Consider the following 13688-nt stretch of genomic DNA (forward strand, 5'->3'; position numbering starts at 1 on the left):
AGTCAAAAAGTATTTTCTGGTTTGGACACAGGGGTGAGATGTAAGGAAACTTACCTGGACCTCAACACCGTAGCCCATATAGACAGTAATTATGTAAGTGCAATCCACAGTGGAGTGAAAAGAAGAGCTGGACTGTGGTGGAGCCTCTATGTAGCCTTCAGGACCAGTGAGATTAATTTGGCAGGAAACTGCAGAATAGAAACAAAACAGCGTGGAAATGAGTTTGATGGAAGTGTGTCTCTATCAGGGCACATTCACTCAGTTTGAGTGGCAGTTAATTCTGAGAAATATCCCACCTTCTTCTGGTTTAGTTTGCTTTCACACTGAACTTTACTCATGTAGACCAAACCACCATCAAATAGTTACAACTGCTCACTAGGGGGGATATGAATGGAAACAACTACTGCTGAGTTGGTTAAAGGGGTTGTGGGAATAGGTGCATAAGACTTTGTTTTTTTGAAATGCCACCAGAACGCTCTTGCAACTAAAAGCAGTTGATGTTGCAGTTGTAAAACATAGAGATAGATGGTTAAAGAATAGTGTTAACCTATCCTATTTGAAAATGTTTCTGATTCACATTGTTGTAGTACTCTCACAAAGAAATAAAACGATGATGCAACAGAATATAATATAACTCTTGGTGACATGACCTCATACACCAACATTGGCAGCCTTTTAAAGTTTTATAATTGTTGACAACATTCATGTGAGGTTTCTTGGTCAACGTTAGCATCTGCTGATGAATTTTTAATTTTATAAATGCACTCATAGAGTGATGTGGAAGGCTTAATTCTTTGTCTTTTTTTCTGAATGAAATGTAGGTGTGTTAAACTGTTTTCCAATGATGTAAAGAAATTTGATATTGTGCCCGACAAGCTCCATTTTTGCTCATTTTTGCTTTTTCTACTATAGCTTTAAATCTATAAACTGTATTTCAATGTTTAATCCTTAAAGTTTGAGTAATTAATCTTTTATCTTATTGTTTTTGTTTTTTGTTTGATTTTTTTAACAAACTAGAAAAGTGTAAAAACCATACAGTCCTTGATTTGAGCTAGCTGTTATGTCATGTGCATGTGTTCGTATTAAAGCCAACTGACTGGATGCCCATTAACATTAGAACTCCTGTAGTGTGTGTGTGTGTGTGTGTGTATGTGTGTGTACAGCCTCATCATGGACATAAAATTGTTTTGTTTTTTTCTCGGAAAAAAAAAAAAAAAAAGCCAGTTTCAGGTAAGAATGTAAAATTAAATGGTCTGTCCATCAAGAATAATGTTGTAAGTTGGATCAATGTATTGAGAGGGAAGAGGAGAGATGGCTTTATCTATTAGTATCATTTATAGTATTTTTTAATGTTTATGTAATCCGGTTTTATAAAATCTATTTGTGTATGATTGTCAGTCCAAAGAGGGAGAGATGAAAAAGGCGAAGGAGAGGAGAGAGTGTAAGGTCAGGAAGAAACAGGTAAGAAAACAGAATAGTGGCGCATAAAACAGCAATTGTTAAGCTGACTAAGAAAAATATTCCATTCACAATATAATTTTACATACACATTAAGTCATGGAAGTAATGTGTTCTCCCATATTAAATGCTTTCCAGAAGTGCACAGTGGACTTCATTCTAAACAGGACATCTTCATTACATTTTCCTAATTATCTATATGTTCCTTTTTGCTTAATTTCACTATACAAGGAGGCGAAGAACGGGGAGAGATGAGAGAAAGCAGACCAGGGAAAGAGAAGTAACAGATTTGCCAACCTCCAGGTGAGGTAACATGGGTTAAAGTACAAAGAATTATCTGCACTATCCAAACAAAGATCATTACATTGCATACATTATAGTAACATAGGCAGGGGTGCCTCTCTTTTATAATATTGTTTTACTATTATAATTTTTTTTATTGATTTATTAATATTATCATCTTTTTGTTTATTTCAAGCAATTTTTTAAAGTATACATAGATTGAAAAGTCTATTTCTGTTAAAGTGTTTTACATGATGTGCGTTATATTTCAGGCAAGGCAAATTTATTTTTATAGCACATTTCATGTACAAGTGTCACCAGGAGACCGAGGCCCCGTACAGGCTCTTGGTAAATGCATCGAGGAGATTAATGACTGGATGTGTCTAAACTTTCTTAAGTTAAACAAAACTGAGGTGATTGTATTTGAAGTCAAAGAGAAATGATTAAAGGTCACCACAGAGCTTCAGTCTATACACCTAAAAACCACCAAAAACCACCAACCAGGCCAGAAATCTGGGTGTATTGATGGACTCAGACCGTAACTTTGAGAAACACATTAAGGGAATTACAAAATCAGCCTACTATCACCTTAAGGATATATCAAGGGTAAAAGATCTGATGCCTTAACAGGACCTGTAACAGGACCTGGAAAAACTAGTCCAGCTTCCATCTTTAGTCGGCTTGATTACTGTAACAGTTTTTTTTACAGGTTCTACCTAAAACATCAGTCAGACACCTGCAGCTGATTCAGAACTCTGCCGCTCGAGTCCTCACTAAGACCAAGAGAGTGCACCACATCAGTCCAGCTCTGAGGTCTTTACACTGGCTGCCTGTTCGTCAGAGGATAGACTTTAAAGTTCTGCTGCTGGTCTAGAAAGCTCTGAATGGTTTAGGACCAACTTACATCAGAGACCTCCTGACCCAGTATGAACCTACCAGAACCCTCAGGTCATCTGGATCCAGTTTCTTATCAGTTCCCAGAGTCAGAACCAGACATGGAGAAGCTGCATTCAGCTTCTATGCTCCACATGTCTGGAACAAACTCCCAGAAAACTCTGATCAGCTGAAACACTCAGTTTATTTAGATCCAGGTTAAAAACCCACCTGTTCTCTGCTGCATGGACTAGTTTTTATTTAAAAGTCAAAATCTACATCTGGTTCTTTTAAGCTGGAATTATGTTTTAATATTGTCTTTCCCCACACTGGAACTTTATTTCTTGCATTTTATTTTAGCATCTTTGTTCTGTTTTTATTTCATTAATTGCATTTCTTTTCATCTTTGTTTTTTTTAATGCACTTGTATTGCTTTCTGCACCCTGCTGAAATGTTTTATGTAAAGCACTTTGAATTGTCTTGTACATGAAATGTGCAATACAAATAAATTGGGCTTGCCTTGCCTTGAACTGGCATGCCAATACCCCCACACACACGCACAACTTCATATGACAGAGAGACAGTGACAATCCCAGAATAACTATAGAATAACTAAGGAACTATGTGAATAAAATGTATAAAGAGAAAGATGCATTGGAGGGCTAAACATGCAGCACAGATTTCATTTTTAGCAGATGTTATATCATTTTTTTTTAACAGCAGCGTCAGCGTCCTTCTCGGCCTTACGGAGAAGACTTTGCTGAGAAGTTAATCCCCAGTGTAGCTGTGTCGCTCTTTTATTCGTCTCGTCTCCTGCATTTTTCGCATACTGCTCCCCATGTTTAGTCGAGAAATGACATTTGAAATTGTATTCCTTTAAAACCATGACTTTTTCCTTGCATATCAGGCATGTTCGACTTCCACTGAATGCCACAAAAATACTGTGATGTCCATCATTCTTGAAATATTCTGTTGTCATGGTCCACCTTTCTTTTCTGCTTGGGAAGAGACATTTGTTACTGCTAAGCACAGATACCTGCACACCTTTGGAAAACAAAGGTGCATGTGTTATGTATATGTGGTATATGTGCTGGGTGGGCCAGATGGAAGGGAAGGGCTGACCAGATGTGGCCCAGGGGCCGGGAGTTTGAGACCCCTGATCTAACGTATACAAAATGAAGATTTAGAGCAAATATATTCATCGGTGCAGATTTACATCTATAAGGGATTTGGACTCTTGTGAACATCGTTGCCGTCTACGTTCATAAAAGAAGTTCATGGGCATGTTCTTCATACCAGACTCCATCTGTTCAGTAAGATGAAGCAGATGTTTTTGCCACATTTTTAATGCTGATTGGGGTGATGAGTTCTTACCTGGACTCTGTATGGTGGTCGTGCTTGGCTCTTCCTCATCAGTCCTTGGCTGTGACTCTTCCTGCTCTGCAGCTATGGGAGGATTGCTGGTAGAATCCCTTAAAACTGTGTTGCTAACTTGAACCGGGCTACTGAAGTGGGAATTGGCTGATAATGTGGCTGCTTCCATGCTGGAGCTCTCAGCACTCGCAGGTGAAAGTTTTCTGTGTTTTTCCGGTGGGATTTCAGATGGCGGGATGAAGTAAGTGGGCTGCATGTTGGATATGCCAGAGTCTACAAAGTACTTAAACCGACCATGAGGACCAGGTGTAGTCTGGTGTTGGCGGTTGTTCCTGTAGAGTGGGTGGTGATTCGGAACGTTAATGGGTGAGATGGTGGTGACCACAGGCGGCCTCCGGCCTGAGTCTTGGGTGGTGGGGAAAAGCTTGGCGCCCCTCACCAGAGTGCCTACTGTGGTGATGGATGGAGCATCCTCAGAGGGAGCGGCTGCAGAGAATGACAGAGAAAAATAGAAGTCATTAGCGGTTCAATCATAGCCAACACTTAATCATCACCTGGCAGAAATGTCTGCCCTCACTTCTGCTGCAACCTGCACCTTTCCATATAACGACATCAACACACTGCCAGGCTACCTTCAGCTGGATGATGGTGCTGCAATTTAAACTGGTCTGAATAATAATACAGGTCTATATAAGCCCCCTGAGACCCCCAAAATAAATACCAAGGCAGCAGCATCCAGTGTTGAACGGCTTTAACATTCATACCCATCACTGAAATCTTTTTATTATCTGGAAGTTGGTTTGCAGTACACGAAAAACAGAATTAAACTTAAAATTAAAAACATAAGATGCCAGATAACTATTTATTCCATCCATCCATCCATCCATCCATCCATCCATCCATCCATCCATCCATCCATTCATTCATTCATTCATTCATTCATTCATTCATTCATTCATTCATCATCCATCCATCCATCCATCCATCCATCCATCCATCCATCCATTCATTCATTCATTCATTCATTCATTCATTCATTCATTCATCCATCCATCCATCCATCCATCCATCCATCCATCCATCCATCCTTTTTTTTTACTTGTCCTATCAAACATCGTAGCAGCAGAATGATGGTCTGGCTGCTGTTTTGTTCCAAACAATTCGCTTTGCCAAGGGGAGCTTTTGTTTATAAGACTTCTCTTGGTAAGCTCTTTGTTTTGTTTTGGTTTTTTTTTTTTTGTTTGTTTTGTTTTTTTTAGGTTTGTTTTATTTATTTATCTTTTTAGTGATTGGAGCCATCCAGAATTCTGTTTCAAACATTCAAACATTTTTGAATTGACATAATTTCAAAATGATTTTTCAAGACTTTTTCCATGACTTGTTTTTATCCAGCACACACTGGACATCTGACACGGCTCTAAAACTACATGGAATAAGTTAATGATGTTGTTTTTAGTCAGTAATAGTGATAAAATGTGTTATGGAATTCTAAAAATAAAAAAAATATTTCATTGTCTATGCAGGGCAGCAACAGAGGTGCTCCGTTATTTAAATGTTGACAAAAGACATCGACAATCACGTCTGGCATTGTTGCAAGAATGCAGACAACTATGAAGAATATCTGGCAGGTATTAATGAATTGTATCTGTTTTGAAAACATGAGAGAATTTGAACTAATAATAGATTTAATAATGTGATGTGTCAAATGCCTCACCAGTGAAAACAACTACCCTTGTTAATAAGCTGGTGGTCATGTTTTTTATTTTTTTTCTGTTTTTCCATGTGAAATGGATTAAATTTCTGTATAACTCTATACGGCATTTGGCTTGGACTCCTGCACCAAATCACAAGAAAACATGAATAGGCCTTTGGTGCAGGGCACCACAGCCCCTGATAGAGAGCAGAGATAAGCAGTGTTGACCAGAGGTTAACAGAAATAGTTCTGGATGAAAGCTCGCTAAGGAGTGTTCACAAATATTGAGCTGCAGGTAAAATGGTGTAGCTCTATGGATGTTCATTCCTTGTCACTAACTGTAGATAGATAAACCAAAAATTTGTATAAACTGTACATTACAGGTCATCTGCTTAGCTGAACCACCTTGTACATAGAACAGTCCAGAGAAACGCTGATGGCTCAGTCATATTTTAAGAACCCCACTGCATTTCAGTCTGCAGGTCAGATGCTGAGTCATTGTAGATCCTCAATAACTCAAACACTGTGTTATTCCAGGTACCATAAAGTGTTCAACAAGACGTCCTGGAAGTGGAGCTTGTATATCATGACAGTAGAGGACTACGGCTACATCACAGACTGCCATACAGCAGCGAAGGCTGTCTTCCACAGAGCGAATGTCACAGACCAGAACCACGCGGCCCTAAGTTCTGTCAGCACTGACAAAAATAAACCTGCGCAGATGTAATTAAATCTGTGACAATACAAAACCAAGTTTTTATCTTTACATTATTATACCTTGTTTTAGATGAAAAATCTTTGTTTAAAATAGACAAAATTATATATTTTTCCCTAACAAGATGTATCTTCATAAGCCCAGGCAGTCTGCTTATGTTCACTCACACAACAAACAATGACCTTGTTGTAGCTACTCTTGCTTAATTTGATCATGAAGTGGGAGGAGTTACACGTTCCAGAGTCTTCTTTAAGCAGGCAGCAGACATTACAAATGATTTTGAAACTAGCATTTCAAAATCATTTGAAATACTAGTTAAACACATATATTTCTACCTAGTGTTGGACTCGGGGGTTTTGTTCAGAGTACCTACTGTTATTTCCCAGGTGGCAGACAGTGTCGGGACCTTGTCCATCTGTATTTTCAACGCTTCAGCTCCATGGCTGAATATCTTGACACATAATGGATTGTCATATAATTTGCTGAGTTACTCATCCATGGTATGGTCTCTCCTAATGAAATAAGCAACTATTTGAGTTGATATTGTGTTCTGAGCTGAACTACAGCTTATGGGTAAGGCTCATGGGTAGGCACGTCTTAACAGGAACAGCCCTTTGATTGTTCTTAGCAGTTAAGTTCTATTTAATTACTTTTGAATCTTACTTTTTTATCTAAATTTATGTTAAGTTTCGCTCATAATTCTGGTTTCATGTTGGCACCGTAACTCTAGGATTGTACCAAGACAGACCCCCCCCCCCTGCTGTTCTGTGTTGGTGTTCAATAATAAATGACTGTTAAGCTTAAACACCAGTTTACTGTCTGAGCTGCTCATTACATTATATTTAATATCGGGCAGCATGGCTCTGCGGGTAGAGTGATTATCTTGTAGCCTGAGGGTTGCTAGTTTGATCCTGGCCTGGGGAGCTCTTGTTGAGGTGTCCCTGAGCAAGACACCGAACCCCAAATTGCTCCTGATGGTTCACGGTTAGCGCCTTGCATGGCAGCTTCAGCCATCAGTGTGTGAATGTGATGTATAACATGACTCGCTTTGGGTATCGTTTCAGGTAAAGTGCTATATAAATGCAGACCATTTACCATAGGAAAAACACAGCTGATAATTAGAAAATGTGACTAAATTTAAATTTAACACATCTGGAAAAACAAGCAGATCCCTCTTAAAGTAAGTAATATTCAAATTAAGAAAATCAGGTAGGTTTCAATTAAAATTAGATCATTTAAACTCTTAAAATTAAGCAGATAACACACAACACAAATAACTAGAGGATTGCTAAAATTAAGTTGATTTCATTTTTTTATACAAGTACCCCTGTTTGACCTACATAATAATTTGATGCAAAAAGTTGTCTTGATTTCTTAGGTAGATCAAGCAGGAAATTAAATCAGTGCCTCTACTCCAACCACCCAGCAGCTATGGCGGGAAGAAGTCAGCAGAGGGACCGGTGAGAATATTTGAAATGTTGGGAAAAAAATTATAATTACATGGCTCTGAATCAAAAACCGAGAACTCATTTAGTATCTACATTCTTTATCTTGATAGGTCTTGAATTTGCAATGTTTATTCATTTTTTTGTGTAACTTTGTTTTTGTTTTGGAAGGACTCACACCTGAAAACTAGAGAACTTCACCGGCTCTATGATGCCTGGCCCACCTGGTCTTTCAGCCACGTTGACCTGATTTTATTTATAAAGAAAAATAGTGCTGTATTTCTCTTTATGTTGCTTTTATAAAATTAGTGATCAAAATAAAGACTTTTGTTTCCTTTTCCTTTCTTTTGTACAGAATATTCATTTGGTTTTGTTTTCCTGTTTTTTAATTAGTCCTTTGTTTAAATAAATCTTTAAATCAATCAAATGTAAAAAGTAGAGTAGCTGCTCATTTTAATTTTTAACACAATGACAAAAATAAAAACTCAAAATATATAAGCAGAAAAAAGTGGCCAATTCAGATTTGTGTAACATTATTTACAGGCTATAAGGGATGAATCCTTGATCCAAATTCTGCAGACATGCTATGAAAACTCTATGACTGTGAGGGACTTTATTTACAGAAGCAGGACTTTACTGACGTTAGCGGGACAGTCCCAAGTTAAAAAAAATCAGCTTCGTTTTAGCTGATCCCACTTTATTCACAGCATAAGAGCAATAATAAATTATCTGGGGAATATATCCATTTTGTCTTGCTGATAACTTGATAATATTCTGCAGTTTGGGAGAATAAATGTATTTTCCTTTCCTTTTAACGAGCCACCACTGACACAGATGATGGAAGACGGCATTATGCTGAACAAAAATTCTGCTTTATTTTATCTTGAATTAAACAAAGAGTGAAGTGTTTTGAAAGAAGGCTGCATTGTTATTCAGCTGTTAGTAATCCATTTCCCTGCTGGAAAATTTGTCTTTAAATATCAGGCCACAAAATTCTGTGTCATCCTGAATATATGTACAACCTTACTCAATTAACTCACCAGAAAAGCTTTCAAACGCCAAGCCACCAATTTATCTCACACATACTTTCTTTATGGTCCTAGCTCTAGACACTTTGACAACTACTATAAATTTATAACCAGTCAATAAATCTGAAACTGAGTTACCCTATTTATCCCTCCCTATTTATCTCTTTCACCCTATTTATTTTTCTCTCATTGCTGTCCTTCACTTTACTTCCTGTCTGATATGAAGGCAATGTCTGCCTTTATAGACATTCACCCTCTAAACTATGACCTCCCTAAAGCTGAATTACAAAGATAAATTTTAAACACATTTCCATTGAAAACTTACTTACAGGCAACCAGGTTTTAGAGCTGGGAGTCAGTTGGTAGAGAAGAAACCTCTTTTAAAAGTCCAAGTGAGAAACTGAATAATTCTTATAAATGGCTCAGAACAGTAACATCTTCCTTCCCTATTATCTTTGTAGCAAGGCTTATCTTCATTTCTAGGGAGACTTGATGAAGTGATTTAATTCTCCTTCTGTAATGATTAGAATTCCCCTCCTAGATGCACTAGTGAGGTCTAATCTGAGACCTCTTCAGTATGCTTTCATCCGCTAAGGGGAATCTTGTTTCTTAACAATGCTTCAACTCACCATAATCGCTCCGTCTCTGCTGCTTAATAACTATTTGCTTCACACAATCAGTCTTTATTGTGACTTCAGCACCTCTACTGTCAGGCACATCTTTACCAAACTAGAGAGGGCTGAGGTGGACCCTCATCTGGCAGACTAGATTCTGCACTGTCTCACATACTGGCCCCAGTTGTCTGACCTGCTGACCTGCAGCGTAGGCGTCCCCCAGGGGACGGTTCTGGCCCCGTTTCTCTTCACCCTCAACACTGCAGACCTCAGACACAAAATAGACAGCTGCGTTCTGCAGAAGTTCTCAGATGACTCTGCAATTGTCAGATTGATCACTGAGGATGACGACGTGGACTACAGAGGACTGAGGCAGAACTTTGTGGACTGGTGTCAGCAAAACCACCTCCTGATCAAACCAAGGAGATGGTGGTGGATTTTCACAGATGCCAGTCTGCTGTCCCCTCACCGGTGAACATCCAGGGAACGGACATTGAGAGAGAGGACTCTAATAAGTACCTGGGTGTTCACCTAAACAATAAACTGGACTGGACTCACAACACAGATGCACTGTACAGGAAGGGTCAGAGCAGGTCTATCTTCTGAGGAAACTGTGGTCTTTTGGAGTCAAGGGGGACTTCTGAGGACCTTCTGTGATTCTGTGGTGGCATCAGCCATTCTGTACAGTGTGGTCTGCTGGGGCAGCAGCATCATAGAGTGGGAGAGGAGGAAGCTGGACAAAGTCATCAGGAAGTGCAGCTCTGTCCTGGGCTGCTCTCTGGACTCAGTGCAGGAGGTAGGTGACCTCCATGCTGGACCATGAGTCCCACCCCCTGCAGGACACCCTGTCTGCTCTGGAAAGGAGCTTCAGTGACAGACTGATCCTAAAAAGCTGAACAGAAAATCCACACCCTGCCATAACACATCAACATGTAACTTTGTCCCCGCACTGACAAAAACCATTGACGGCGGCCCCAATGGCTACATACAGTATAAACAATGACATTAAGCAACTGCACTTAAAATATAAACAGTTCGCTCCTAGTTCCGGCGTGAGATGGAGTAGAAAGACGTGCATAGAGAAGCTCTCCAGCGAAAATTCAATAACTTCGTGTAAAGACTCGTTACTTTAGCAGAAAGTGAAATCTTGAGAGTTGGAAAGAAACCGAAACAAAGGTATTAATAGACAAAAGCCACAATGCCGAAAAACCAAGACAAAAACAGCTCCGCTACCAAGGATAGCAAAGTAGCACCACAAGCTAGCAGACACCCCGGAACGACCATTACGCCGGAAGACCTACTTGAAGCGATAAAAGAGCTAAAATTCGAGTTGAAGAGCGACAACGACAACCTGAGAAGGGACATTAACTCCTTTCACACAGAAAGCAGTGAGCAGTAAACTCGATGGTTTGGCCGAAGAGATGCAGGGGCTGAGGGAGCGAGTGGGTGAGATGGAGACAAGAGTGGGGCTAGTGGAGGACTTGGCCGTGGAAATGACCGAAGCGCTCACAACAGCTATGAAGCGGCAGAAAACTCTGCAACAAAAACTCACAGATATGGAATCCAGATCAAGAAGAAACAACATCCGGATTTTTGGAGTTGCAGAGGGTGAAGAAGGAAGTTCTGTGATGCGCTTCGTCTCAGACCTTCTCAAACGGCGGCATGGCTCAGTGGGTAGAGTGGTCGTCCTGCAACCCAAGGGTTGCCAGTTCGAGCCCAGCCCGGAGAGCTCATGTCGAGGTGTCCCTGAGCAAGACACCGAACCCCTAATTGCTCCTGATGGGTCATGGTGAGCGCCTTGCATGGTAGCTTCCGCCATCAGTGTGTGAATGTGTGTGTGAATGGGTGAATGTGACGTACATGTAAAGCGCTTTGGATAAAAGCGCTATATAAGTACAGGCCATTTACCATTTTACCATTCAAACGTGAGCTGCCATTACCTGCGGACATGGACCTAAAGATACAGCGGGCCCATCGCTCCCTCGCCCCCAAACCAAGACCAGAGGTCCCCCCGAGGACCCTTATTATTAATTTCCAAGAATTCACAACTAAAGAAACTGTGTTAAGAGAAGCCTGGAAAAGGGGTAGGATTCAACTCGGCAACCGCCCGCTGTTCTTTGATCATGACTATGCCGCAGAAATCGTACAGAAGCGCAGGCAATATAACGAAATAAAGAAATGCCTGAAGGCGAAGGGCGTACGTTTCCAGACCCCCTACACCAGTATGAGAATCCACTGGGACAGCGGAGTCCGGACCTACGCTAGCGCGCATGACGTGGGACAGGAGCTGCAGAGACGGGGCTACAGTGTGGAGGTGCCTGCCGCGATCGACGAGGAGGACCCCGGGGTGACCCGGCTGAAAGAGCTGCTGGGCTGGCATCGACAGGGCAGGAACCCACGGGGAACAACACCTACCGCGGCCGACAGAGCTAAGGAGAGACTCCGGGAGTTCCAGAGGAGCCCCACAGAGTGACAGGGAAGATGGCTTTGGGATCGGTAAGGTGATGGATATGTGATTCACTTTCTGGATCAATACCTTTGAGCTGGGAGCGGCTCCAGGGACAGGACTGAGATCGTTGAACACATAGGAAGGTAGTAGTTTCACTACTAAACCTCCTCATAGGGCCCTTTTTTCACAAAAGGTTTTACCCTAGACCCATCAACGGGGTCATGGAGGAGGAGAGAAATCTGCTCCTCCTTTGGAATTCCAGGTATTCCTGTTTTGTTCAAGTCAGACATTCTACTGATGCTGTTACTGTTTTTTCTTTAGTTACGGGGCGATTAATCCTTTTCTATTTTAATGAGTGTGACACATAATATAATATCTTTAAATGTGAATGGCCTTGGTAACCCCATAAAGCGAAGTAAGGTTATAGCAAAATTGAGAAAGGCTAAACCAAGTGTAGTGTTTCTGCAAGAAACGCATTTATCAAAGAAAGAACACGAAAAGTTTAAAAAGCTGGGCTATGTGAACTCTTTCCACAGCTCCTGTAAGAATAGTAGAGGAAGAGGTGTAATAACTTTACTACCTAACTCTGTTAATTTTGAATTAATCAAAGAGGAAACTGACAGAGAAGGCAGATACGTGATTGTCAAAGGAAGGATAGACAGTGTTTTGGTATCTCTAATTAATGTATATATTCCACCAGAAAGTGACAAAGCATTTCTAAAATCTGTTTTTGATCAAATCGAATCAGTGAGTGAGGGAATTGTAATCTGTGCTGGAGACTGGAACATTATCTTAAACTACAACATGGATACGACAAGTATTAGAAGACACAAATACAACCTGTCTAAAAGCCTGAATATGTTAATTAAGGAATCCAGCCTGTTTGATGTGTGGAGGGACCTCCATCCCTTGGAGGGGGGCTTTACACATTACTCAGCAACTCACAAGGTACACTCCAGAATAGACTACTTTTTGATGAACATTACGGACAGACACAGGGTTAAACAATGTACCATAGGGACCGCAGACGTTTCGGACCACAATGCGATCTATTTAACGATAAACCTGGACAACATAAACAAAAAAACTCTATGGAGATTGAATTTAGGAATACTAAACAATATGGCAATAGTAGAAGATATAAAGAAGGAAATTAAAGAATGTATTAACATAAATAGAGATAACGAGGTTGCTCCAACAATAGTCTGGGACACTGTTAAAGCAGTAATGAGAGGTAATCTGATCTCAAGGACATCCTACATGAATAAAATGAAAAAGCTGAAATATGACAAATCACAGCAACAGTTAAGGATTCTAGAAAAACAACAACAAACGGATCATAGTGACGAACTTGCAGAACAAATAAAAATAATAAGAAAAGACATAGATAATACGGCATCTGAAGAGCTGGAAAAGAAATTACGATTCACAAAACAAATATTCTATGAATCTGGACCCAAAGCCACGAAGATCCTGGCAAAACGCCTCAGGACACAAAAAATCAAACACTCAATACACAAAATCAGAGAACTAACTAGCAATGAAATAACATATGAATCAGATATAATTCAAAAAAACTTTGAGGACTACTACAAAATGCTGTACTCGTCACCTGAGAATATAAACATGACAGAGATTAAAGACTACCTGCTAAAACTGGATCTCCCCTCCATAGGCACTAACCAAAACGAAGCTCTAACCTCTCCAATAACAAAGGAAGAGCTGGACAAAGCTATCAGTAAACTGAAGACTAACAA

At 40.2% G+C, this 13688-nt stretch overlaps 1 protein-coding gene across 2 annotated transcripts in view; it reads right to left on the minus strand.

Annotated features, from left to right (window-relative positions):
• The window catches only part of LOC121646213 (seizure protein 6-like), a 179942-nt gene that overhangs the window by 116779 nt on the left and 49475 nt on the right, over positions 1 to 13688 (minus strand). For both annotated transcript variants that reach the window (XM_041995110.1, XM_041995109.1), the window contains 2 exons: positions 3988 to 4473; positions 55 to 188 (listed from right to left, as the gene is read on the minus strand). In XM_041995110.1, the coding sequence (XP_041851044.1) occupies positions 55 to 188; positions 3988 to 4473 (620 nt within the window). The remainder of the gene's footprint in view (positions 1 to 54; positions 189 to 3987; positions 4474 to 13688) is intronic.

The sequence above is a fragment of the Melanotaenia boesemani genome, chromosome 9 (genome assembly GCF_017639745.1).
Source record: "Melanotaenia boesemani isolate fMelBoe1 chromosome 9, fMelBoe1.pri, whole genome shotgun sequence".
NCBI classification, from domain to species: Eukaryota; Metazoa; Chordata; class Actinopteri; order Atheriniformes; family Melanotaeniidae; genus Melanotaenia; species Melanotaenia boesemani.